The sequence below is a fragment of the Synchiropus splendidus genome, chromosome 6 (assembly GCF_027744825.2).
Source record: "Synchiropus splendidus isolate RoL2022-P1 chromosome 6, RoL_Sspl_1.0, whole genome shotgun sequence".
Taxonomy (NCBI): domain Eukaryota; kingdom Metazoa; phylum Chordata; class Actinopteri; order Syngnathiformes; family Callionymidae; genus Synchiropus; species Synchiropus splendidus.
In genome coordinates this window covers 2,436,653-2,462,771 of record NC_071339.1, presented here as the reverse complement: position 1 = coordinate 2,462,771, position 26,119 = coordinate 2,436,653, and the positions used below count along the sequence as shown (strand labels likewise).

The 26,119-nt window shown below is 45.4% G+C and overlaps 3 protein-coding genes across 3 annotated transcripts; 2 read left to right on the top strand and 1 right to left on the bottom strand.

Annotated features, from left to right (window-relative positions):
* Positions 1 to 4,123: 4,123 nt before the first annotated feature.
* Positions 4,124 to 7,528, top strand: LOC128760211 (RNA-binding protein 15-like). Its single transcript, XM_053867351.1, has one exon. It carries the CDS (start codon positions 4,283 to 4,285, stop codon positions 6,668 to 6,670), a length of 2,388 nt encoding a protein of 795 aa, XP_053723326.1. The 5' UTR covers positions 4,124 to 4,282; the 3' UTR covers positions 6,671 to 7,528.
* Positions 7,529 to 10,560: 3,032 nt separating this feature from the next.
* LOC128760691 (amphoterin-induced protein 1-like) lies at positions 10,561 to 14,776 on the bottom strand. The gene is made up of 2 exons (XM_053868294.1): positions 14,576 to 14,776; positions 10,561 to 14,010 (listed from the first exon to the last, which is right to left on the bottom strand). The coding sequence occupies exon 2, from the start codon at positions 13,979 to 13,981 to the stop codon at positions 12,491 to 12,493; it is 1,491 nt and encodes a 496-aa protein (XP_053724269.1). The 5' UTR covers positions 13,982 to 14,010; positions 14,576 to 14,776; the 3' UTR covers positions 10,561 to 12,490.
* Positions 14,777 to 21,114: 6,338 nt separating this feature from the next.
* Positions 21,115 to 25,468, top strand: LOC128760814 (G-protein coupled receptor 61-like). Its single transcript, XM_053868495.1, has 2 exons — positions 21,115 to 21,301; positions 22,512 to 25,468. The coding sequence occupies exon 2, from the start codon at positions 22,713 to 22,715 to the stop codon at positions 24,090 to 24,092; it is 1,380 nt and encodes a 459-aa protein (XP_053724470.1). The 5' UTR covers positions 21,115 to 21,301; positions 22,512 to 22,712; the 3' UTR covers positions 24,093 to 25,468.
* The last annotated feature ends 651 nt before the right edge of the window (positions 25,469 to 26,119 follow it).

The following is a 26,119-nucleotide window of genomic DNA, read 5'->3' as shown; positions in this document are numbered from 1 at the left end:
GGGCTGAGTGACAGTGGTTTATGAATCAAGAAACAAGCAAAACACACACAGATGTTGTTTTTTTATATGTAATATCTGATCAGTTCTGATGCTTCATGGACAACCCATTGTGTTAGTTGTGTTTGATCCAAGTGTTGTGAGGAGGATACCTGAGCCAGATAAGCTTCACTGAGATTAAGGGAACCAGTTAAGGTGGTTTGGGCATATACTGATGATGTCACTCTACTACCTTCCTTCAGAGGATTTCCGGGCCGGAGCACCTGAGTGGAGATGATCTGGCTGACCTGTAATGACATTATATATCACAACTGACTGAGGAACCTCTCTTGAGTCAAGTCCGAAGATCTTTTAGCGAATTATCTCCTCATCCAGGTGGAGTCACCTGGGTGGTGTTCTTCTGTTTGACTGAACACACAGTCTCCTGGGAGTCATAAATCAAACTCCCATCCTGCAGAATAATCTCTAAACCTCCGCGATAGCGGCCATTTTTCATCTTGACCTTCTTCGATTTCTCCTGCCCACTCTCCAGCGCGGTCTTCATGTCTTCATCAGGTGTCTGAGATGTTTCTAGAGCTGTTCTGCATGTTCTGGCGACTTGTATTTTATTATACGTATATCATATTGTAATTTCTCCACTCTCAATCATATTTATATATGTATGTATTTGTATTTATTTTCAAATACTCTGCATATCATATTGTAATGTACTGACTCCCCTCTCAATCTCTGCCCAGAGTAGCGAGCTCCAGCCCCCTGCTGGCTTCTGTAGAAATGAATGAGGACATGGAGCATCTTATAGCTCTCAATTATGTCGTGTATTTCTTCTGTGCGGCGCTTCCCACTATGTTCATCACTGAATCACTGAAACTGTCCTCACGGCTTCAGGGCATCTGCTCACCAGACCGCAGTAGATCCATCACATGATCATTGGCTTTATTTTTTTGCTTATTATTAACCTGGTGTCAGCAGTCTGGGGGCCTGCGGGACGGACTCCCGACGGAAATAAACAACATTCTGCCGTGTGCTCTTTGTTCTGCTTAAGTTATAAGATGGATTAAATAAGTATGTGGCAGAGTAAGAAATAATGAGAGCACATAAAAGCATGTAAACACAGCCAAGACGGTCTCAGAAACGCCCCAAAACAACAGCTACCTGGTCAAGTCTCGCCTCTTGTCTCAAGTCTCGATTTTCAACACAGATTTATTTCACACTATCAGTGAAAAGCTCTGTCTTTTCTTGCCGTATCCATTCATATGATTCCTGCATGTCTCAACTGAATTTTCAGAGAATTCATTTGTTTTCCCTGACGAACCACAACATGAGTGACTTTAAATGACTCATATCCAGGACTGTATGCAATACCATGCCGCCTATAGGCATGGTATTAATATTATTATTGTTATTTTTTTATGAGCTCCAACATGGCATCTGAGAAGACTGAATTGTTAGGGGGGTTGAAGACTTGGCAGCAGCGTTTATCTCTGAGTTTCACCTGCAGAAAGTTTTGATTGATAAATGCAGAGCGATTCAGATACATGTTATCACGTGGCACCTCAGACTTGGTGACAGGAAGGGTTCGTTCCTCTGTATCAGCTTGACATTATGGCTCTCTGCACCACTTCACTGGGTGTGCAGATTCCTACCCAGATATTGTCTCCGCTGCCTCACGTGTCCTTGTGACGTCAGCAGCCTCCCACATCACATTCTTCTCCTCTGTTCACCTTCAGCTGCTTCTCCACGTCTCTCCCCACTGGTTTGCAGTGATCCACACCCACTTCCACTCACGTGCGCCTGTGCCTTCTGCATCTGCACCGCCACATCCGCCCAGTACTTTTCCTTCACTTCGGTCTCATTTATATTCCCCCCCACCTTCGCACGCTCCTGCCCACCCTCACCCCCGCCCCTGTGTTTGGTGTTTGTCTGGGTCACTCACAGCTTCTAAAATAAGCCTGCGCTGGGTCTGTGCCATCGCTTATCGGATCCATAATTCTGAGTCCAGACACGGAAACAATTGGAATCACTGTCGCTGAAACTCATACACCAACACAATAGTAGTGTGTCTGCTCTTTTCCATTCTAAAACGTTCCCACCGTGTGGATCACTCTGTTCTTTCCCAGTTGCCTCCAGGTTGTGCAGGTGTGCTGGAGAAAGTGGGCCATATCTCTGATAGACAGGGAGCAGTGCAACAACCTGGTGTGAAGGAACTAGTTGTCTTTGACATGAAAGGCACCAGAGAAAATAGACAGCAGAACAAGGATGAAGATAACTTTAAAATATATGAGTTCAGAGGTCAGATTTTCAATGTTCTTTTGCCCATAGTTTGTACCTTTGAAGCCTTGACATGACGGAATATCTGACCTTGAGATAGACACACATGCCTTCCTTATAGCTACTATTTTTTGAGGGTTGAAGGGGTGAACTTTGATGAATAGGAAGCTCTTAAACCACCAACCGTCTATGCCAGGGGCCAGGAACCTACGGCTCGCAGGCCAGATGAGGCTCTTTTGGTGTCTGGATTGGCCTCTCATAATAGGGCTATCAAGGGGGTTTTGGCTCCCTCAGTCAGAGAGACACCCAACTGCTACGTCAGCAAACCAGCTGCAAATGAAACCGCTTTGATATTAAACGTTGCAAACCTTGTTGTGTGTACGTTGTGTGTTCACAGACCTTTTTCATCATTTGTGTTAAAATTCATGGCGCCATGTTACCATCGCAGCGCTTGCCTAGTTACATTTTTGGTGACAGGGTTGTACGAAGTGATCTGTTGCTGAGCATCTGTCCGAAGGTAGAGGTCACGCTGTGCACCTAAATGCAACACGAAAATAGAAATGCATCCGAGGCCTGTATCTCTCACTAATCTTTCGCTCCACTTCCTGTTTGAAAGCTTGTTACGAGTGTGATTGAGAAACCGGGAGATTTTGCGGCGATTCCAATCGGGAGCGAAATTCTCGGCTGTTACACTCGTGTTTAAATCCATATTAATTCTGCGTGGCAGATTGGCTTGCTGGCCTGCTCCCAGCAACATGTGACCGTCACTGAAGGAATCTCTCCAGATGGTCTCCCAAACCAGTCGTGTTCAGTGGGTGGAGGGCAAAGCTTCTGTCCCTGTTTTTAGGCAGCATAATCCTTTTAAAACACAGCATCAAAGCATGACGCATTGTTGCGGTTGTTGCATGATCAGACTCAACTCTGAGTGCAAAAGACACGCACCATAAAGTAATTTACAACACGTCATTCGAAAGAGACGCCTTTAAAACATGCAATCAAATAGAAATGTTCAGAGTCACAGAGGGTCAGATGTTGGTATAAACACTTTTTTTTTTAAATCATCAAGCAGTGGCACACACTCCTGCCAGAGACTGTAATCCCGTGAGTGGGAGTGCCCTACATGCATGCAGCTTTAACCTTTGTGCATCACGGATGATCACAAAAAGACACGTGGAAAAGACAGAGAAAAGAAGCCACAGATTACAGAGGGGACAAGGGCTAAAATAGAAATGTAACACATGCAGTCATTCAAAAGATACACCTCAATGTTACAGTCGCAGTAAACATTATTCAGACTTTGTTATTTCGTGTGAAAAGCAGACTGGAGTGGTTTATTTATTTATTTTTTCAGGATGTATTCTACCTCTCGGGTTGGTTCACTGACGATGGATATACAGTATACTGTATCCTCTTCCTTTCGTGGGGACAACTCATGCGGAGGAGAGGCGCAGCGCTGCCATCTAGTGGCCATTTTGAAGAGCACAAAACGGTTACATTAAACAAACAACAATATAAATGACTGATATTTACTTTTGTTGAAACCGCAAATGAAATTGTAGTCCCCGCGTGCTTGGATGATACTTGAAGTGATGATTCCGTTTTAATGTTTGTTGAAGCTGCTGTGATCACCCACCTGTTCGAGACATAAACGGTTGTTAACGAACGAGTAAATGTGGTCGAGTCATTGTTGCGACTCTGAAAAATTGACTTTTGTGCCGCGTAATGAATATTAGTTGCGACAGTTTATGATCATTTTTTAAGATGGATTCTCCACTTTGTTTATGATAGGCGGGTTCTCTGGTCTTGATTTGAGTGACGCGGAATCGGACCAATGAACGTCCTTTAAGGGGAGTAGGCCGAGCTTCTTGTACAGTAGTAGAGTCATCCAACATGGCGACTATGTGACTCCTCCGAGGCTCGTCCAAGTTGAAACAGTTAAACACGGTTCTAGTCCAAACAGTCGGTTAGTCAGTCAGCCGTGCACCGCTGCAGCCAGTGTCGACTTTTATCTGAAATGAAAGGGCGTGAACAGTCGCCGGTGAAGAAACGAACTCGGGCGCCTGAAGACAGCAGAGACCGAGGAGGAAGCAGCCGGAAGCCCGGAGCTCCGCTGGCCGTCAACGGCAGCGGCTCATCCCGACGAAGCCTCCACCATGACAAACGAGACATGAGGGAGTCTGACGGACACAGCTCGTCCAGCCGCAGCGGCGGCAGCTACGACTACGGGATGAAATCCAACGGCGGCGCTGACGTCACGTCGTCCAGGTCGGACTCGCGGCCTCCGCCGAACTCGGAGTGCGAGTACAGAACTCTGAAGATCAGCGGCCTGGGGACGCAACTCAGCGACGAGGAGGTCGAGGACGGGCTGTTTCACGAGTTCAGCAAATATGGCGACGTGAGTGTGAAAATCAGCAGGGAGAACGACCAGCGAGTGGCGTTCGTCAACTTCCGGAGGCCCGAAGACGCCCGCGCCGGGAAACACGCCCGCGGGAAGCTGGTGCTCTACGACCGTCCTTTGCAGATCGACCCGGTCTACGACCGTCGGAGGAGCCGCTCGCCGGTGTTCTCCACGGGACACCGACACATCGTCGCCCCGCAGAGGCAGCTGTCGCCCACCGGGGCGGGCTACAGAGACCTGCGGCTCCAGCAGCTGGCCATGGGCCGCATCCCCGCCCCAGCGCCTCACCACCGGGACCTGGACCGAGAGAGAGACTTTCCCTGCGACTCCAGGAGCCGAAGCCACTTCGAGTCCGCCGCCTTTCACGACGAGGACATTGTATCCCCTGAGGTCGACCAGAGGGCGAACAGGACGTTGTTTCTGGGGAACCTGGACGTCAGAGTAACGGAGGAGGAACTGAAGAGGACGTTTGACCGGTTTGGTGTGATAACCGAGGTGGACATCAAGAGAGCAGCGCGGGGACAGACCACCAACTATGGATTTATCAAGTTTGAAAACCTAGACATGGCCCACCGCGCTAAAATTGCTATGGCAGGCAAAGTTTTGGGGCGCAACCAGATCAAAATTGGCTATGGTAAACCCACGCCGACCACCAGACTGTGGGTGGGTGGACTTGGGCCCTGGGTTTCACTGGCGACCCTCCATAAGGAGTTTGACCGCTTCGGCACCATCAGGACCATAGACTACCGGAAAGGAGACATGTGGGCCTATATTCAGTATGAAAGTCTGGACGCTGCCCAGGCCGCGTGTGCTAACATGCGCGGCTTCCCTCTCGGGGGTTCAGAGAGGAGGATCAGGGTGGACTTTGCAGACTCTGAGCAGCGCTACCACCACAACCAGCAGCAGCCGCCGCCGCCCTTCATGCAACTCCCCCTCCCTCTGCCACCTTATGACCTCATCCCTCCATCATATGGCCATCGCCTCACAGATTCTGTTCCGGAGCGGCCTCCTTCGTTTCCAGGCCGCTTCAGAGACAGAGATATTTACCCCCCTGCTGAATGGTCTGGCCCTGGCATACATGACCGGATACGCGGTGGTTATGATCTTCTAGACCACAGTGAGAGACCTTCCTATTCCTGGGCGGAGTCAGAGCATGAGCTGCGGAACAGAGCCTTCAATCATAAGAGGAGACCCCTGGAGGAGGGTTGGCACGGCGACCAGTCACCTGACTATGGCCGTCGACGACACGACAGGTCAATGGACCGCAGCTCCGGTGGAAGCAGCAGAGACGGCGGCCGCTACAGCGACCCTGACCGTCAACCCTCATCTGGCAAAAACTCCCCTGTTGGTGAGCGGCCAAGCAAAGACTCAGGGGTCAAGAAGAGACGAACAATGAGCCCGTCGTCACCAGAACCCGGCTCAGATAAGAGACGCAAAGCTAGAGAGGGTGTCAAGAGTCCGGCAAAGAGGGAGTCGGACTCAGAGGGTCAGATGTTGAGTCAGGTGTGGCAAGGAGCTCTGCTACTAAAGAACAGCAGCTTCCCTACAGCGCTGCACATGCTGGATGGCAGCCTGGGTGTGGCCAAGAGTCTCCTGGTGGAGGGGTCGACTGGGGGTCAAGTGTCCCAGCTCAAGATCACCCAACGCTTACGCATGGATCAGTCCAAACTGGAGGAGGTTTCCCGGCGCATCAAGGCAGCAAGCTCCAGCGGATACTCCGTCCTTCTGGCCGTGCCTGGAAAATCCGAGGAGGAATCATCCGCGGAAGGGGGCAACTCCAACGAAAGGCCCCTGAAGAACCTGGTCCTCTACTTGAAGCAGAAGGAGGCGGCGGGGATCATCAGTCTCCCCGTGGGGGGCTGCCGCGACAAAGAGCAAGCCGGAGTCCTTCATGCTTTCCCCCCCTGTGAGTTCTCGCTACAGTTCCTGGATGATTCCGCCAAATCTTTTATCAAATCCGAGGAGGACTACATGGTGATGGTCATCGTCAGCGGAGCGCCATGATCGCGACGCTCCAAATGGTTGTTGAAAGTTGGTTCAGAAATAAGGTTGACGTATGGTGAACGCATTTTTATGTTGGCCTCATGACGTGGTCGTGTATGTACATATGGATGTATAGACGTTGGCAGGTAGTTCAGTAGTCCCTTACAAAGGTCCGGCTATAAGAGTTAATCATTTACTGATCATGAACACGTCAGACCTATTCTCTCCAAGTCCAACGAGTCTTGAATGCAGTTATTAAAATGTGTGGCGTTTTGACCTCCGGATGTTTGACCTCAACGTTATTCCGGTCCCTAAAAGCACTGTCCACACAGAAGGCGCAGAGTCTGAGGGGTTCTGTTCATTTCAAGTCCAAGTCTGATGTTTGTGCTGCGACACAAGAGTTAAGTTTTAACATTTTCCTAGTCAATTGATTTTTTTTTCTTTCCGTGTAGTGAAAGATTTATCGAGCAACATTTGATTTAATAGCACAGCATCGGGATATAAACGCTTTTTGTGCATATCTGAATGAGCTAAAATGAAAACCGATTTTCTGAACTGATGGTAAAATAATTGTATTTTTTAAGCATTCACACCTGTCCATCTTCCTTTTTTTTGTCATTTTAATTAAGCGTCAAGTGATTCAAAAGTTTTATTTCCTCATTTTACATTTGAAGAAAATGGTTGTTTGGTCGCACAACAGCAACTCGTCTGTGCCAGAAACCTGTTGGTTGCTTTTGTTGCTTTGCTCTCACGAGGAAAAAAAAAAAAACAAAAGAGAAAAGTGTGTACCCTGAATATCAGGAGAGAGAATGGAGATATCGTCCTTCGCCTGCTCGTAGATCTTTGTCTCAATAAATTTACTCTTTCCTGGAAAACACACCTGCCTGGGAAGACGACTTTTGTGACCTTTTCTGTTCTCGGAGTTGTCGATCAAGCACTTTCTGACGGTGGGAGTTGTTCCAACTGAAAGGAGAGGAAGTCTGTTCTGTTCTCATGTTGTTGAACGTCCTTTATCACATCAAGCTTCTGACCTCTGAAGTTTCATCACACTAGAATACTTTTGAATTCCATCAGAAGTTTGGCTGGAGAAGAACCTGGAGTTCCCACTGTGGTTTGCCCATCTTTCTGAACCATCATGCTCATCATCCAAGTCTTCTTTCTCTGCTGCTGCTCTCCGTGGAGAAGAAGTTGTGGCTGTTTGTTCCTACTGTGGGGATCAGTACTTCAGTTTCTCTGACGTTTTAAGGAAGCAAAGCTGCTCCAGGAAGTCTCAAAATTATGCTGATGATTTGAGCATGAACCGAGCTGAAGTCCACCCAAGGAGCTGTTGCCCTGCCCTGTGCTGCACCGTGACAAGGTCCACTGCGCTGGCCTTCACAGGAAGGTTTGTATTGTGGATCCAAGCTGTTACTGTCCAGGCTGTTGTGAGTGTTGTCTGTGTGAGACTGTCACCTGGGTCTGACTTTGAACTGTGAGCTCAGGCTTGAGAAAGAGAAACGTTCATAAGGCAGGCGAGGCCACTGCGCATCAGCAACCGTTTTCATTCATAATAGTTCTTCCACATAGCCAAGTGATTTTCCTTTAGTTTAATGTTTAACAATGTTATTGCTTCACCTGACATCTTGCCCCTGCGCTCTACTAGAAAGTGCGTTAGTGTCACTCTAAATCCAGGAAAACCGTAGGCCGTTGCCTGCGCTATTCAAATGTTGAATATTTTGTAGGAAACCATCCTAATCCACTCTGTTTAAAGACCAACCTCCACTAACCCCCATCCCTTCCATGAAACCTGCCATTTATCCTCAGTTTCCAGAAACACAACAGCCTGAAGAATCTCTTGTTTTAGATCAGGTGGTGAAGACACCCCGCACTTACCCCTGAAACGGCTTAGTCCAATTGTAAATGAACCTGAATAGAGTATGAGTACAGGGCGGAGACTTGCCTGGTGTTTGGAGACTCATGTTTGTCTCTGTTTGTGTCCAGTGACGCCTCACCTTTCATCCCAAACCCACCGTGCGACCTGCTCCAGGCCAACAGGATGGAGACCAGTCAGTGAGGTGGGTGTCTTTGTATAGTTATTGTTGCCTCTTCAGCCTTACATCTAGTAGCTGAATAACTGAGTGGAGAAACTCAAATATTCATACTGTTACCCTCTGAGTTTTCCCTAGTTGATCGTCCTCAATGGGTCGTTGCGAGAGAAGGTGAGTACAGTCTTGTTACTACGTCACATTGATACGAGTGAGTGATTCACTGGCTGAGCATTTTTTTTATTAAATGATTTTGAGCAGCAAGTGCGTCGTCGCGTTCCTTATTATTGTTGTGACTCACTCGTCCACTAGATGGCAGAGTTTGACAGAAACCACTCGATTGTAATACCCTCTGTTGGCCAGCAGGGATCGTGAATTGTGAAAACAATATACTGCAGTTCGGTCTCATTCAACATTTCTAAGACAGACACTGTTAATACTCAGCATTTTACCCATTGAAGCGTGAAAGATGAAGCTTGAAAAGGCTTTACAAATACAATGTAGTACTAGTTGTAGTTCTAGATGAATAAAGGTAGTAGGTAGAAAACGTCTTTTTATGAAACACAGCAATTAAAGCTGCTCCCATTTGTTTCCCCTCAAAGATATTGATAGCTTTTTAAGGTGTGCCTCCTCTGTGTGGTTAAAAGAAAGAAAAGCAAACAACAACGAAGCCATTACCTTTATTACACCTAACCCCAACCATCATTCTGCAGTAACAGTAGGAAAATCTTTATGATGAAAATTGACTTCATACGTACAGAAGAATATGGTCTGCATCTTTCAATTATTATTATTATTATTATTATGATTATATTAAGTACCTACTCAAGCATAAAACTGATTTTGCTGCCTGTTGCCCTGCAATAACAAGCCCCATAAATGTTTAAATATTTTAAAGTAATACATTGCTGAACTGCTTTGGCTGCGTCCGAAAAAAATCTGCAGTGAAATTGAAACAAGTGGTTGTTAGAACCAGCTGTGGCTCAGGTGTGCGATCGTTCACAGGGGCGTGCGATGCACAGGCTTCTGGTGGTGATGCTGTGTAACACCTTTGAGCTGTTGACCAGCAGGTGACTCCAGTCTTGTTCAGTCCCTGGCTCCATCACGGTGCTCTCTCTGGAGGAGACTGAGGAAGGATGAGTCATCGCACACCTTAAATCATTGTTCCTGTCTCAGAGTCGTGTCACGTACCCTCCACGCTACAGTTAGGCTGCTCTGCTGGTTCTCATGATCATCTAGAAGTATGACTTATTCACAATCGTCCTCACTCAACGAAGGTCGTGGCGACTCCCTGCCTGCCATCACTCACAGGCTATTTAGTCGTCATTTAACGGCTGCAAGTTTCTGCTCTGTGGGAGGAAACCAGAGCGGCCAGAGGAAATGCAAGCTACAGTCGCGCCTGGTAATATATAGATCCAGGACTCAGGACTGAAACCTGCGGCCGTGATGATGATTCATTACCTTTACTTGTGGGTACGCTCTCATGTTTACATGAAGCAGCTGCCTCTGTGTTGTGAGTAAACATAGTAACAGGAGCATTCAGCCACACGCACCGTGTAAATCATTCATCGCGCAGCAGGGTGAGGTTTCAAACTGAATATGAGCCACTCACAATTACTGTATAGTTTACAGCAACAGCAGGGCAAGTTTTGCAGCTTCCAAAACAGTGGATTGCTCCGATGCAGCCAGCAAGAGGGGGTGATAGACTCTAGTTTGAGGGATAGGCGCCCAGAGGTGGCGCTCAGAGAGGCCTGTTTCTCCCCCTGCATCCTCTTCTGTGTACCTCATTGTGAGGATAAGTGTGTTTTTGTTGTGGTGAGTCAGCAAGTCTTACATGTCACGTCAGCGCTTCACTCAAAATGACAGACGGATAAAGTTGCACTTCAGATATAGTTTTTAATGTTACAGGTGGGCACACACAATGGACACTGAACATGTAGACTTTTTAACTCTTTGGTTACTTACAGAGTAGAGAAACACGGCCCAATACAGTCACTCACGCGACACACGTCTGACAAATGCTACATTTTGGTGTGCCACCAAGCTGGATTTGTTACGACTCAGCAACTTTCAACAACGTTTTCGAGACAAAAGTAAAGTCATGAAGAGCGTCAACTTTGGTTTTATGAAGATGTCACATCTCAACAAACCCTGAAATCGACTGGTTAAAATGGAGAACGTGAAGAGGATGGATGGTGAAACTACATTTGTGGAAGCACGATGAAAGCCACACCCCCATTTAAAGCACATCTGCCGCGGTCTCACTCAACTTTATCGCTCACTTCTATGTTCAGCGTAGAAAATGAGGATTCAAAGTACTCAGCAGAAAAGTGCAGTGATGCTGTCCACTAGTCCTAACACTCACCAGCTCCATCATCAACTTCACGAGGTGTTTGACTCTCGTGATAAATCTCCTGCTTGTTTACATGGAAGTGCCACAAGCTGCTATTTCAGTCTGTTTATCTGGCTGAAGTTGGAGCCCCACCCCCCTCCCCCCTCTATGAAACTATCCAACTGCTATTAAATATGGCAAGATGATCTCGCCCGTCTCCCTCTCGGTGGATATTTCAACGTGTGCATCATCACTACAGATTTAGCAGTGGAATTGGACCTTGACACGTGTGGAAACTCATCTCCCCAATGACATAATACAGAGAGAACATCACTCACAGAGGATCACTCAGATGCACAACATAGACTCAACTACACACTATAATCTATCTATTTATCGTCTTTTGTTTATGAACGACTCGTCTCCTTTAAAAGGGCAAAACATTTTTTACATCTACAGTCACTGGTCGCTGTAATCAATAACTATATACACGAGCCACTCTTCATGACAACCAAAGGAATGATTAATACATGACACACCATTTCAACAACGCATGGCTTCAGTCCTTTACATAAAGCTTCTATTTCTTTACAGAGAGGGAAAATGCACATGGTTTTCATCATATAACAGTCCATGACTTGTCACTGAAGGACACATCTTGCTACTGATATTGGGTCATTCTACTGAACCAGTGCCTCAGAAAAAATGTTAATTGAATAGTTGTGAATTACACAATGCACATTTATATATATTTTTTGTTTTAAGCAATGATAAGGCCAATTTCCCCATGTCCACTAAGTTGCTTACACAAATAAAACAAAAGCAAACAACTCTAAGTTCTAAAAAAAACCCTAAAACAATTCTATATGTTTTTAAAAAGAGTATATTTTTCTGATATAATACTCATTGTTGGAACACTGTTCGATCTCCTATTTTTGGTCATTAAATTGGTTCTGTTGAGTGATAGATAGATATGTAAAACGGTCAAATATATGGGATCTTTTCACCTGTAAATCTGAAAAATTGTGTTTATCTCCACTGAAATGACAAAATTATTCTTATTCATATCCAAAAGAGAACATTTCTATGACAGAAATGTGGTCTGTTACAGGGAGGTAAGAAAATGCCACCTGGGTCAAAATGAGAAGGACAATATTAACAGGGGTTTATGCCTGAGGTGCGGAAACATATTTTTGCTGGTAATGCATAGCTTATATAATGCGAACGTCTTCAAAAAGGCTTGCCCTGGATTAAAAAAAAAAAAAACAGAAATAGCACCGGTTTCTTAGCAGAAGCTCGGGTGAATAAATAATAGAATAATAGGAGGGGATTCTGTGGTTTCTGAGCATCTCAGCACTGAAGTGCTCATGTGTTGTGGGATAGTAACCACGAGAGAGGCTGGATGCTGTGACGTGGTGTTGACCTGCTCCACAGATAAGGAACCTGCCAGGTCTCTTCCTTGCCTGGATGGTTCTGGATTTGACTCTAAAGCACCATAGGTGTATCAGAGCACACCGAGCTGACGGACCCTGCAGACCCCCGTCTTTCTTTGCTCTCCTCCTGCCACTCTTCGTCCTCCTCACCGATCGGCTTCAGCCTCCCGTTCTGCTCCAGTTGGTCCTTGATTTGAGGGAAGCCCATGTGTCTGTAGGCAAAGTCCTTGGCTTCACCTTCCCCCATGTCGCTGTGAGCTGCTGCGATACTGGCTTTGGAGGAGTGCGCGCTGTCCTCCGCCTCACTTTTCTCCAGGTCCTGGCCGGGACAGCAGGCGCATGGTGTGAGGTAGAGGTAAACCAGGACCATGACTACACTGACCAGACACGCTACAAGGGTGGTGTAGGCGGTCTTGAGGTTCTCCATGCCGCCACTCATGGTGGTGTTGTAAACCATGACGTTTACATAAAGGGTCTCGTTGTACGTCTCGCTCACAGCATAGCAGGTGTAGACCCCCGTGTGCTCGGCCCTCAGGGGTCCGATCTGCAGGTGGCCCCCAGGAAGCATTTCTGCTGTCTTGTGTGCAGGTGGCACAGGGATGTTTCCCGGCAGCAGCCAGCTCTTCCTCATGTTCCTCTGCTTGGTGTCACAGTCCAGAACCAGGAACTGGTCCAAGTAGGACTCCTCGTCCACCAGGCTGACCTCAGTGCAGTTCATGTAGATCTTGTTCAGATCCAGAACGGCCATCCTCTCCTTCTGGGCCCCCGGCAAGACGCAGGTGTGGTCGCTGCTGTAGTCGGTGACCGAGCTCATGCCCTTGAGTCTCCAGCGGGCCACGACGTCGTAGAGCTGGCAGCTGCAGGGCAGCGGGTTCCTGTGGAAGTACAAGCCGTTCCTGATCCAAGCCGGCAGCGTCTGCAGCTCAGCCAGGGGAAGCCATTTGATCTTGTTGGCAGAGACGTCCAGAAGCTGAAGGGTTTCCAAGCGGCTTCGCTCCTTCACCAGCTCCAAAGGGAAGCGGGAGATCTGGTTCTGGCTCAGGTAGAGTCTTTGCAGGCTGTAGAGCCCGGAGAAGGCGGTGCGGTCGATTTGGGAGATCTGGTTGTTATAGAGCAGCAGAACTTCCAGGTGTTCCAGCGGCTCGAATATCAACTCGTCCAGGATGCGGAGGCCGTTGGAGGAGAGGTCGAGGTAGCGCAGCTTGGTGACGCACACAAACGACTCGGAGGAGAGGAAGGTGAGGCCATTGTGGCTCAGCAGCAGCGTGTGCAGCCTGCTGAGCCTGACCGAGGTCCACTCCGCCCGGATCCTGGCGATGGCGTTGTAGCTGAGGTCCAGCACGGCGGTGTACTGCGGCAGAGCGGTGGGAATGGCGCTCAGGTTCTTCCTGGAGCAGCTGACTATGTTGCTGGCGCACACACAGGTGTTCCTGCAGTCCAGGGGGCTTCCTAGGACCTGAGCCGCCACCCTCTCCGGGGGGAGGAGCGACAGAAGAGCGGCCAGTCGGAGGAAGCGGCTCCATGCTGTGAGGCTCCACCCCATGGTGCCACGCTCAGGGTGCGATCACCGAACTGTAACGACACCAGTGTCAGCGCAGTGTATTTCTCTCCAATAACAGCACCATCAGAAGCACCACAACTCAGGGCAGGAATATCAACAAAAGTCAAAACTATAGAGAATGAAGTTCCAACTGTTGTTCCTGAACAGATCACTCTCATAGTTTTAAACTTGAATTTCATCGTCACAAGATGTTGGACATTTAACATCTAAACTCTCTGCATATTAGAGGGATGAAGTGGCATTCATCTAAATTACAATTTACCCTCTCGAACGCCGATCAAACAACACGTGTGCTAACGTCACCATGAAGCCAGTCTTTTCTCTCGTGTCACTGCCTCATGCATTTTGGCGACGAGTTTGAGTCATGAGAAATCTGAACGCAGTTCCACTCATGTTCATTTCGCGTCACGCGCCGGTGCGCTCAAGGGTGCAATGCAGCAGGTTGATCCCCAAAACGTTACTCAGCAAAGAAAAGAAAAAAAAGCTAAGAGTTAAACACATGGAACTATCATTTGGCCCTGGTTTTATGCGACGCCTGACGAAAGTGTCTCTGCGGCGAGAGGCTGGCGGCATTACCGTCTACGTGCTCCTCACTGGACCCGACTCTGCGCTGGACCTCTGCGGGACACAACGGACCTGCTCGCCGCCACAGCGGTCCGGATCATGTCGGGCACCCGAGATGCAGGAAAACGCGCTGGTTCGATCCGAACTGTCCTGGGAAGCGTGGCCAAAACCTTCTGCGGAGACAGTTGGAGGAGCGGAGTGTGTGTGTGTGTGTATGAGTGTGTATGAGTGTGTGTGTCATCTCCCTTCAGCCTCGCCCCTTCTTCGCCCTCCTCCCCGCCCCCCATCAATCCCCCATCACAATTTCTACTTCCTTTTCGTTTCTTCACCAATTTTTGTCTCCCTCCCTCAGGAGAACTCACCCTTTATATATATATATATATATATATATATATATATATATATATATATATATATATATATATATATATATATATATATATATATATATATATATACTAATAAACCTAGTAAATACAGACAGTAAGCAGATCACACTGTATGACACTGTAATGGAATAATTAAAAAAAAACACTTTTTAATTTTACTGTATCACGAAGAGAAGACATATGTGAGATAAACCCAAAATAAATTTGCTTTTACCTTCTGTCAGAGAGAAAATCTTTGTTGTTCTAAATGGTTCCATTACACATTAAACAGCCAGTGGGGCGCAACTCGCCCAACAAGAACGTGACGTGTATGCAGGAGTGTGTGCGGATCTATAGAGCAACATTATCATGCGGAGTCACAAGGCGCTGCACACAGTCCACACAGAGTGGGACATCCAAATGTTTCAAGACATCTATAGTTTATTAGCTTTTCTTGACTTTGATGGATCCAGAATTATTCCTGGTGCACAGTGAGCATGTGCACTCACCTGATCCACCACATTTCTCTCATCTTAATTTACGGGTGTTCAACTGCAGGCCTGGGGGCAAAATACAGCCCGCACAAGTTTTAAACTAAGAGCGTATGGATATTTGTTTTTCAAACATGCCACCAACCTACTGACCCCGTTGCGTCAGACCAATGAAATTGCAGGCGTCTCATAGATGTTAAAGCAGGAGCTCTGGCATGATGCCTGTTCCGAACATCGCCTAGGTTGTTTTTTAGATTAGATTAGATTAGATGGCCTTTATTGTTATATATATAGAGAGTCAATGCTGGACCCTGATTTCTGAAATTGAAAACAAAAACAAAATTCATTTACAAATACCACTGACCTCTCCACAGCATAGACTGCAACAAGTCAAAAACCAGCATGTGAAAACATCTGTTTTCCTCTTAAACTCAGTTCAACTGGATGTTTTGGCTCCTTCTTTACAGCACTTGCCAGTGAAACTGCCAATCTCAACGTATGTTTAACAACATCAGATTGGAACAATCTGAGCTCCTCATTATGAAGCTTGTGATGGAATATCGAAAGCACGTGCTGCAGTCAGACGATCCATTTTATCTCTCCCACAAGGACGAGGCTGAATCTCTGTTACCTTGAGAGACAGATTGTCATCTTCAGGTCGCATGGTCAACTGTCACGTAAAAATTGATGGGGAGATGAAATGGACTCTCGGCGCGGCTGCCTTGGTGTCAAGGTCCGCAGGAGTTCTTGAAATTCAAATCAGCAGTGGATACAAGATATGAACAGAAGGAGAAACTGATTAGTAGATGGCATTTAATGTAGCGCTTTTATTCTATGTAGAATATAGAACATTGTTAGTGCAATTATTAAAATGAAAAACAACAACTTTAAGTGCTTCTCTATTATTTTAAACTGTTCATTTGACATTCTTACAATAGTTTGATTCTACAGTGACGACCAGCTTGATACAACCTCATTGAGCTGGTAGTGATGGTGAGGAAAGCTCAGGTTTTTTTTTCCTGACATGTTTTTTCCACGTTGACCATGACTGTCTAATACCTGGTTTACACTGGAATAAGGTGTAACTGAATCAACGTGAATTTCAGTTCTGTAAAAGGTTCTCTTCTGTCTGAACCACACTCTCAGGAAGACAGTGCAGGCGCTTTAACAGCATGAAGCGGATCTCGGTGACTGTAATTACCCGTCATTAAGCCATTGTTTGTTCCTATGCTGCCCTTCATCAGGAAAGCAATGTCACCAGCTTGAACCCAAGACTGTTGCAAAGGCCTCCTCACAAATGCATCTGCCGGTGGCATGTTAGATGGTTGCAGTTTTACCAACACCGACTCAACCTGATCTCTGTCCCGTACGTCGGCGTCAGCCTTGATTTAGGCCGGGTTGAGGGGCGGGGGGCGTTCCCTTTTGAAGAGATTTACAGTTCCAGCGTGAAATATTGATGAAGTGCAGCTCTGGAGCTGCAGGTTGGAGTAACATCAAACCCCCTCAGTCCATCAGACTAATGACATTCACCACAGCACAGGGAAATGCCGCTCACTCTGAGGAAGGGAATTTGATCGTTTCAAAGATTCTTGTTGTCGCTGAAAGCATTTCATCTCGGACATGAACACATCGGCTCAGACACAGTGGCTTTTACTGTACCGTCCCTCTGGACGGTGACGCACTGGTCCAGTTTTCCAGTTGGAATTTCAGCAGTGACTGTCAATGTTGTGACCATGGCTTGCCTGCAGGTGAGTGCAGGGGTCGGAGTTCACCACCTCTGGTGTCCTGGTTCTTAGAGGAATGAGGAGTGCTGGTGAACTCACTTTCAAGACTGTTAGCTGTAACCGAAATAGGCACCTCAGTGGGTTGAGTTTTGACATCTGTCAGACACTTGTAGTAGAGCCACTTGTTCGCCACATGAAAAGGTTCCAGCTGGTCCATTTCCCTGCATACCAGTCGTGCTTTTGCACCAGTGAGAAGACACTGACACAGACCTGGGATCAGGTAGAGTGACTACATCTCCAAACTCACTAGTTCATTTTAAGATGCAGTTTACTGAAGAAATTGCAGAAACAGAAGCGTCCATATGCAAGTATTAGTCCGCAACCCAATAACATTTCAATCGAGCTGTGGTGTGCTGTCAATTGTAATGTTCTAATGAAGGAAACAGAGTGGCGCTCATGCACACCAGACGTTCATTTCCAATGCTCAGTGCAAATGAATGACTCATGAACATCTGTATTTTTAGCCCTACTCTGGGTTGTGCCTCGAGAAAACTCACCAATCGAATTCATACAAAGCATTCACATGTATCAAAGAGCTTGTCAGGATGTAGAAGTCAAACAAATCCGTAATAGACACCATGTTCTTAAAAAAATATTCTGCAGCTGAAAAAAAAGTGACTGCTAGGGCACAGCGCCTCCCCGTGGCTTTGTTGAGAAGTGTTTCCTATTATTATTATTCGTATCACTGTTATTGTACCAAACGTATTACCCCTGTACAGTATACGATTCTAATTCCAAGTGTACGTTGATTATCAGAAAATCATTAAAATGGACTTCAAGCTTGTTTTAAAATCACTGGACTCTCACAAAGAGACTGGGCTCTCAGTGGACGGAGCAGGTGCTGCAGACTGTTGAAAGTCTCCTGGGTCCGGCGCTCAGAGTTTCCGCTGACAGCCTCTGAGTGTCGCTTCCATGTGCTCGAACAGAAAACTCATTGTTTTTCAAAGTCGTTTGCTTCACCCTGTTTTCAAATCTTGACGTTAGTGTTTTCCATAAGTAGCTTTTGTCATGATGTTGCAGGTTTTACAGTGAGTGTTTTTGTGAACGTGTTTTGGTTCCGTGGTTGCTGCAAATGAATTAGGATCAATGAAGTCGCCTGTATCTGAACCTCAAGAAGAGAAGTAGTTGCAGTAGTGTAGTGATAGATGTAAGAGGACTAATACCAGCTGCTACCTGTCCCTAATTCTTGAATTACAATAAATCCAAAATAAATAAATAAATAAATAAATGTACTGCACTCTAATAACTGTGTTATTCATCATAAAAAGTAATAAGTTGACACAACAACAACAATAACAACAATAATAATAGAAAAATATGAGGAATAATCACCTTTGAAAAATACAAAAAATATCTGAACTTAAATGAAATGATTCAATTCTATCAATCATTGATTTCTATGAAGAGCTTAAAAAAAGTGAAGTGAAAAACAAAACAAAACAATAACACTTGCTTGTTCAGTGTCGCTTGCTCAGCCTCCAGAGATGCCTATTTTGATAATATTATTCATGTTCATCAGTATTACTGTTTATTATTTACAGAAATACGTCGAAGCACGGTGCCTTCTTTATGATCACACAAAAGAATGAATGTAAATAAATCAATAAAAAAGTCTCTGTTATTTATTTCGCTGTTATTTAAAGTCTTCAAATATCCAGCCCAGTAGTGAAGTGTTTTGTGCATGTTTTTCATCACGTGGCTGGTTGAATGTGCATTAGTGCTGGCGCTGAACTGATCTCAAGCTGTTTGTGTGGGTTGTTTTAATGATATTTTGGTAAATGTGATGGCATGATCACTGGTATTAGCACGTCCACGTTTATAGGCGGCCACTATTGGCCGGCGCCGCTCCCTGGGCTCACTGTGGCGTCCTCTTGCTATTTCTGAGTGCAAATGTGCTGTCTATGTTGGGGGTTTCCATGGAAACCATTGTATTTGTGATTGCTGTGATTGGTGCTGTCGACCAAGCAAGACTTCTATTTTTGTCACGAGTCAACACCTAGTCATACACACGCATCACTTAACCTGCACTGCTATTTACTGTCATTCCCAGGCTTTGATGTCCGCCAGCTTTGTGAGGACCAGGTGAACCTGTGTGTTTAGTCTCCTTAAATTGACTAACATGAAGTGAGAGTGATCACTAATGTATTGGAAGATGCATTGGTACATACAGAGGTCGATATTTGGTTCATATTTTATACTGTGAGCTACACAGTCGTCCAGGGTTTTTCTCAGGTGCCCATTTGAAGCATCACTGTTGTGCTTTCTGTTTGACTATTCGTTTCTTCTGACACTGTGTGAGAATGTTGGGACATAATAATGATAAATAATAAAAGCAATTTACTGCTGTTTGCTCTAGTTTTGCGTTGTCATTTGTTCACATCGGTTGTAACGTATGTAACGTTTGTTCAATGGGTTGGATCTCTGAAAGGAAGGAAGTATGGTTGACAGTTCAATAATGAACTAAAATTGTGAATCATTTTCAATTATTATTTGGCATTTAAATGTATGTTGTCCATTATTCACTTACATTACAATATATTTTTAATTACTTGTAATATTCTCTGTAATGTTTATTCTCTGTAATATAATATTTTTGAAATCAATTTTGTTTTGTCAGGATTTCAGTATTTGGCTTTATTACTAGTGTTTTAGCACACATGCAGTACAGGTGGTGGGAGTGTTTTTTTTTTTTTTTTTTACTGTAAACCATAGTGTATTACATTTGTTTTTCAGGACTGGCAGCAGGAGGCTGGTTCTCTGTATCAAGACTATGTTTACATTCCAAGTCTACTCTATATAAATGGTGCAGCTTGTGGTTTGCATTTTTCCCTTTTAATGTGATCTTTTAAGACTGAACCGGATGAAAAGATCAAACGTATCTCTACGCTGCTACAGGATGAAATGCAAATACTGTCAGCAATGTTTCACGAGTCAATACAAATGCAAATAAAAACATTTCACACCCTCCCGTGCGACTCATTATTCTCCTTGGACAAAGCAATGAGATAGACGGTGTATGTAAAAGATCACCGTGGCAACTGGAGCTCCACTTAAAAAGGATGGACAATGGAGGGTGTTGGACCATGGTCTTATTGGTCCTTAACATTTGGGCGGCTTGTCACTCATCCAAAGCATTGTAAATAAAGGATTTTAGAAGTAGCAGCCGCTCCTTCAATAGCCTGTAATCGCCCCAAAATAATGGACTGTATATTACTGAGGAGCAGTTGGGAATCACCCTGAATCCTAAAACAATTACCGCTTCATAAGTGCGGCCTGCAAATTGGATCGATTAAAGTCATGTCAAACGTAATTATATTAGACTTTATAAACATTTTCACGGCAGATTAAGCTGTTTTAACAGTCTGTAGTTTGAAACCTCAGAATTAGAAGTTCAATTTTCAAAAAAAAAACAGCTTTTGCTATCACTAGAGCTAAATAATGATTTTCATCTTGGATCATTCCTACAGTGAAATCAAAAGGGAAAGTCCATCGGGGACCAGAAGGAGCCGGTCAGGACTCTGGAGGGGCAGCTAGCAGTCTCACAGACCAGGTGGGGGAAGTGATGTAAAACACTGATTTCAAAGACCAACACACACATTTTGTGACGCCGATGAAGGACACTCCATCTATTGCATCCAACTTGAGACGCACACCGTGTCCATATTAGAAGGTGTGAAGTCTTCATCCAAGTGTTTCCAGATCCTTGCGTCACCTCATTTTCAGGGCTCGTACAAAACATTGAACAAATATATGCATCAGTATCTGTCCATTCCCATGATGGAGAATGAGCGTTCTATTTTTAAAACAGAACACCAATTCCTGGAGTTTAGGACCCAGTGGAGGCGGCAGATTTAAGGTTCCCCTCTTCCCACTGCCTCCTCAGTCAGTGTGCGTGAGAGGATGAGGGAGAGACGCGTCCACATCAGCATCACAGCTGAGCACAACCGCTGCTTCCAGTCGTCCTGGAAGAGCATGCATTAGACCTGATGGAGAGAGGCGAGGAGAATCCTGACGGAGGAAGCGGTGCACGACCGTGAGAGCTGTGGGATTTAAAGCAGCTCTGGATCCTCAGGGAGCCAGCTGCATCATCTTCAGGTACAGCATGCGTTGTGTCCATTTCTCCATATGGCTCCTGTGTGTCGCATCCTCTCAAGCCTCCCTGTTTCAGCCATGCAGCCGTCTCATCTAATAAAATAAACCTTGACTAATCGTCTAACTCTATTCTGAGCAGGAGGCAGCACCTTTATAAAGCAGGAATGAACCAATTGCAAGCAATTGTGTCATGCATAGATCTGTTTTCCCATACAATGTACCGGAGGAAGCACTGAACATTTCACATCTCCCCATGTGAGTTTTTGTCCGCAGGCTGCTGGCATGCAGACTGACACAGCGCCCTATTTATAACACCAAATCTATGCTATTTTTAACCGTGTCGAGTAATGGAAGCATATATAGCATGAGGCAGAGAAATATAAAGCAGCGGCATTTACTGGAGCAAAACTGATTCAGTGGAACTGTACTTCATTCAGCTGTCAACATCTAGACATATATATGTATATGACTGACTTTATCTTAAACAAGCTATGTCCAAGTATAAGTGAGATTTATTTGTTGAATTGTGACTCATATAATCGCCTCTTGTTGCCATGATTGTCCTTCCAGCCATTGTCTTCCACTGGTTCCCAATTTGAGTCACAGGGGTCACAGGTCCTGCCTCAGCTATTTGGGGGCGAGAGGGGGCGGGGGGACTGTGAGGAAGTCACATACAGATGAACGAACATGAACGCACACACTCACACCTATAGGTAAATTAGAATCACTAGCTCATGTTTTTGGACTGTGGGAGGAAACCAGAGTTCCAGGGGAAAACCTCAGTTTACCTTTTTTTACCTTCTTGCTGTGACTGACCTGCTGTGTTTATTCAAAATGGTCCATAAAAAAAAGTCAAGCCTTATTAGGAATGAAAAAAAACCCAAGGAAATGGAGTCTATATTGATTTTTTGCATGATAATAATATCATATTTTCAATTTAGAATATCCTGATAGTTAATGCATTATGTCATCTAAGGCGACGTTTCACATTCGATGGCATCCAACTGCTCCTTTAAAATGCAGAAAATATTGCGAAAATAGTCTGGAATATGTTTTGTTCTTCACACATTGTGTTGCTTTACTGCTTCAAATTTCAACATGCTCAAATGGCACTTTAGGTTTTAGCAATTATTGTTCGAATAATGGCTTTGATGTCATGAACATTTTTCAGTTGTCGCTCTGTGTTTGTAACTTTTCTCCTGTTTGGTTGCAGGATTCCTTCAGGACGACAACAGAGATGAAGAGTTTGTGAAGACTTTCTAATCCATGTCCTGACACTTGCATCATCCTCCGCAGCTCAGGGCAGACACTGACCTCATTTCCCAGCCCCCGTCTCCGGCTGTGCATCCTGGCATTAAAGGATGGGTCATGGGCCAGTGACTGACCCTGCCCGTCTGCCTTATTTCGCCCTCCAATGGAGTCGATGTGGAACTCCACGCTTCCATCTCCGATGCCTATATCCAAGGCCACCTTGCTGACCGAGGACTGGGCCCCGTCTCAGACACTGGCTCTGCTGGCCATGCTGCTCATGGATCTGCTGGCTGTGGTGGGCAATGTGGCGGTCATGGTGGTCATAGCCAAGGCCCCGCAGCTTCACAAGTTTGCCTTTGTCTTCCACCTGTGTGTGGTGGACCTGCTGGCGGCTGTGGTCCTGATGCCGCTGGGCATGCTCTCCAGCCGAGCTTTCTTTGGGGAAGCTCTGTGCCGGAGCTACCTCTTCCTTAGCGTGTGCCTGATCAGTGCTGCTATTCTCTCCATCTCTGTGATCAATGTGGAGCGTTACTACTACATCATCCACCCGATGAGATACGAAGTGAAGATGACCGTCGGTCTCGTGGCATCAGTGCTGGTGGGCATCTGGGTCAAAGCTTTGGTCATGTCTGCTCTGCCTCTTATGGCCTGGTTCCTGCAGGGAGGAAGAACTCCTCTATTAGAAAGTAACAGTGAGGGCGCAGGTGTCCAGCCTCCCCCTGCTCAAGGTCACCGGCGCTGCTCCTTACACTGCAGCGGCGGAGGGTCAAACTGTCTAGCCTTCATGGTTCTTTTCACACTGGTTTATTTTTTGTGTCCTTTGCTCGTGATTCTTGTTGTTTACTGCAACATGTTCAAAGTTGCTCGAGTGGCTGCGATGCATCACGGCCCTTTACCCACCTGGATGCAAACGCCTCGACGCCAGAGATCAGAATCGCTAAGCAGCCGCTCCACCATGGTGACAAGCTCCGAGTCCGGCACCGGGACTGATAGGGACACGCCCCATCGTCCCTTTGGCGGAGGAAAGGCTGCGGCGGTTTTGGCAGCAGTAGGTGGGCAGTTCCTGTGTTGCTGGCTGCCCTACTTTTCTTTCCACCTGTACTCCGCTCTGGCCGCCAGTCCCCCCGCTGCACTGGCCTCCATGGAGGAGGTGGTCACCTGGATCGGCTACTTGTGTTTCACCTCTAACCCCATTTTCTATGGATGTCTGAACAGACAGATCCGGGAAGAGCTGGCTAAACATCTGCCTTGCATCTTTCGAAGAGCAGGAGTGGAGGCGCAGAACAGACTCCCCAGCCATGACGGCTCCATAGAAGAAAACTTCCTCCAGTTTCTTCAGGGCACCGCCTGCAACCACGATCCCCAGAACTCGCACAGCACCTCCAGCCCTGCGGGCGAAGCTTGCCGCCCACCAACTCACTTGCAACCACCAGAGCCACCTCTACCCACGCCAGTCGACTTCCGCATCCCTGGACAAATTATTGAGGAGACATTCATAGAAAGTGACCAGGGGAGGAACCATCGCATGCTTTCTGATGATTAAGATCATTTGGGAAATTCAGGATGAAAGCTGTACGGCAGGTATTCTCCAGAATGATTGTGTTCCGCACTCTTCATTACTTTACTTGCTCAAGTCAAACACACACGAGAAGACAGTTTGGGTGATTTCAGACGTATTTGTAAATGTAAACTTACCATGGAACTTTCTCTACATCCACAATATTTTAGTAGCTTATCCCAGCCAAGTACTGGTGCCAAGGCAACCAGACTCAAGTTTGGTTACTGGAAATGTAACTACTTCTTCAACTCGGTTGTTCTGAATGGCAAATGAGAACCTCCCAAATGTATTGCTAGGTTAGCTTTGAATCCGCAATACTGAAATGAAAGTCAGTTCTTCTGACTGCTGGAAAAGCATCGATGACCCATAGAAGTTTGGTGTATTCCAACTTACGAGGTCGCCCACCAGTGAAAGTAGAGCCAGCTCACCTTGAAGTGAGATGTTGTTGTCTGAAGTTTTACCTCGGTAGGCAAAGTGTGGTTGGAAGTTGTACGAGTACGAGTATAAAGAGAGAAAGTATCAGTATAAATTTTTATCCCTAGCTTGGATTTAATCCACAATGTGAAAAAGAAACCATTTTAAAAATGAGCTGAAGGCAGAGACATTCAAAGGAAAATGGTAGTTTGCTTTTGGACAAATTTCTGTAGTTGAAACAGGTTGAAACAAACAAAAGTGTCCTGTAAAATGGGTTTGTTACCTTTTTGGTTGAGAATAACATTGAACATTCCCTCTCCTTGTTTCCTCAGACACATCCATGTTTAGTTTCCTTGTAATTTCTGTCACAGGCGTCGCATCTCATGGATGATCAGTGATATACAGTGGTTTTCAATGGCAGCACCAACAGTAGATATGTTTTCTTGCCTTGTTTGGTGTTCGGTGTGTCTAAAGTTGCTTTGAGTTTCTACTGTTCGTTGTGTAAATGTTTGATAAATGGAATTACCAGGAAGCTCATGTGTCGTGGCCTGTATGCAGTAACTGCCTTTGAGTGTTTTCCAGCTGTGGGGGGTAGGTGACCCAGTGGGAAGCGCCTTGGGGTCCGGTCTCCCCTGCTTTATCAGGGTCACTCAAGCACCTCAGGTGTACTATTACTCGGGAAGTGAGTCCTTGACAAGATTGTGAAGTCAAACGATTAGCAGGGTTGTCGCTGCAGTTTGAAAAAAAAAAAAATGTGTGTTGTATTCAAGAAGAGGACCGTCCTCTATTTGGGCACAGGGTTTTTAAATGTTTTTAGATTGACTTGGACGTTCCGAAGATGCTAGCTAGTGATGATGAACTTTTTTGAGTGGGATTTTTTTCTACTGCTGGATTAAAAGACAGACCTCTACTGTCTGTTAAAGAAATGATTGTTTGCAATGATTCAACAAAAGTATTTGCTGTACTAATAAAGCATTTCTATGTTAGTAAATATTTCAAGTTTTTTTTAAGTTGAATTTTAACATTTCTTTGCCTTAATTTACATGGTTTTATTTACACTCAAACCTCACGTTTATGCCTTTATTTTGAACATTTACACTTATTCAGCACTTTCAATGGTCAGACTTAAATAAATCCCAAATAGAAGTAGTTGAAGTTTGTAAATTATAGATTAGATTAAGATAGAACATTTTGGGACAATAGAAATGCAGTATCTGGGAATCTGCTGTTCTTTCACAAGGTAACAGAAACAGGTAAATGGAAGTAATTTTGTTACACATTTCACTTTATCTAACTGAAGCGATTTAGTTCACCAGCAGGGCTCAAATCAATAGCTCCTCCTTCACTAAATACTTGGAGAAAAAGGTAAATATGGTCTCGATCTTTTTCTTTTAAATCATGTTTAAATCAGTTCTTTTAAATCAGTTTTAAATCATTTGTTTTCTGCTTAGAGTTCAAGTATCATCCCCCATTAATAAACTCTGATGAGTGACATAGTAGTGAATATAAATAATATGTATATTATCATAAATAAAATAATTAGTACGCAATCCTTGTGACAGATTAAAGAAGGACGTGCTTAAACGGTTTGATTTGGA

Excerpts from the sequence above, each read along its gene's own strand:
- LOC128760211 (XM_053867351.1), top strand. The coding sequence starts at position 4,283 with ATGAAAGGGCGTGAACAGTCGCCGGTGAAGAAACGAACTCGGGCGCCT.
- LOC128760691 (XM_053868294.1), bottom strand. The coding sequence starts at position 13,981 with ATGGGGTGGAGCCTCACAGCATGGAGCCGCTTCCTCCGACTGGCCGCT.
- LOC128760814 (XM_053868495.1), top strand. The coding sequence starts at position 22,713 with ATGGAGTCGATGTGGAACTCCACGCTTCCATCTCCGATGCCTATATCC.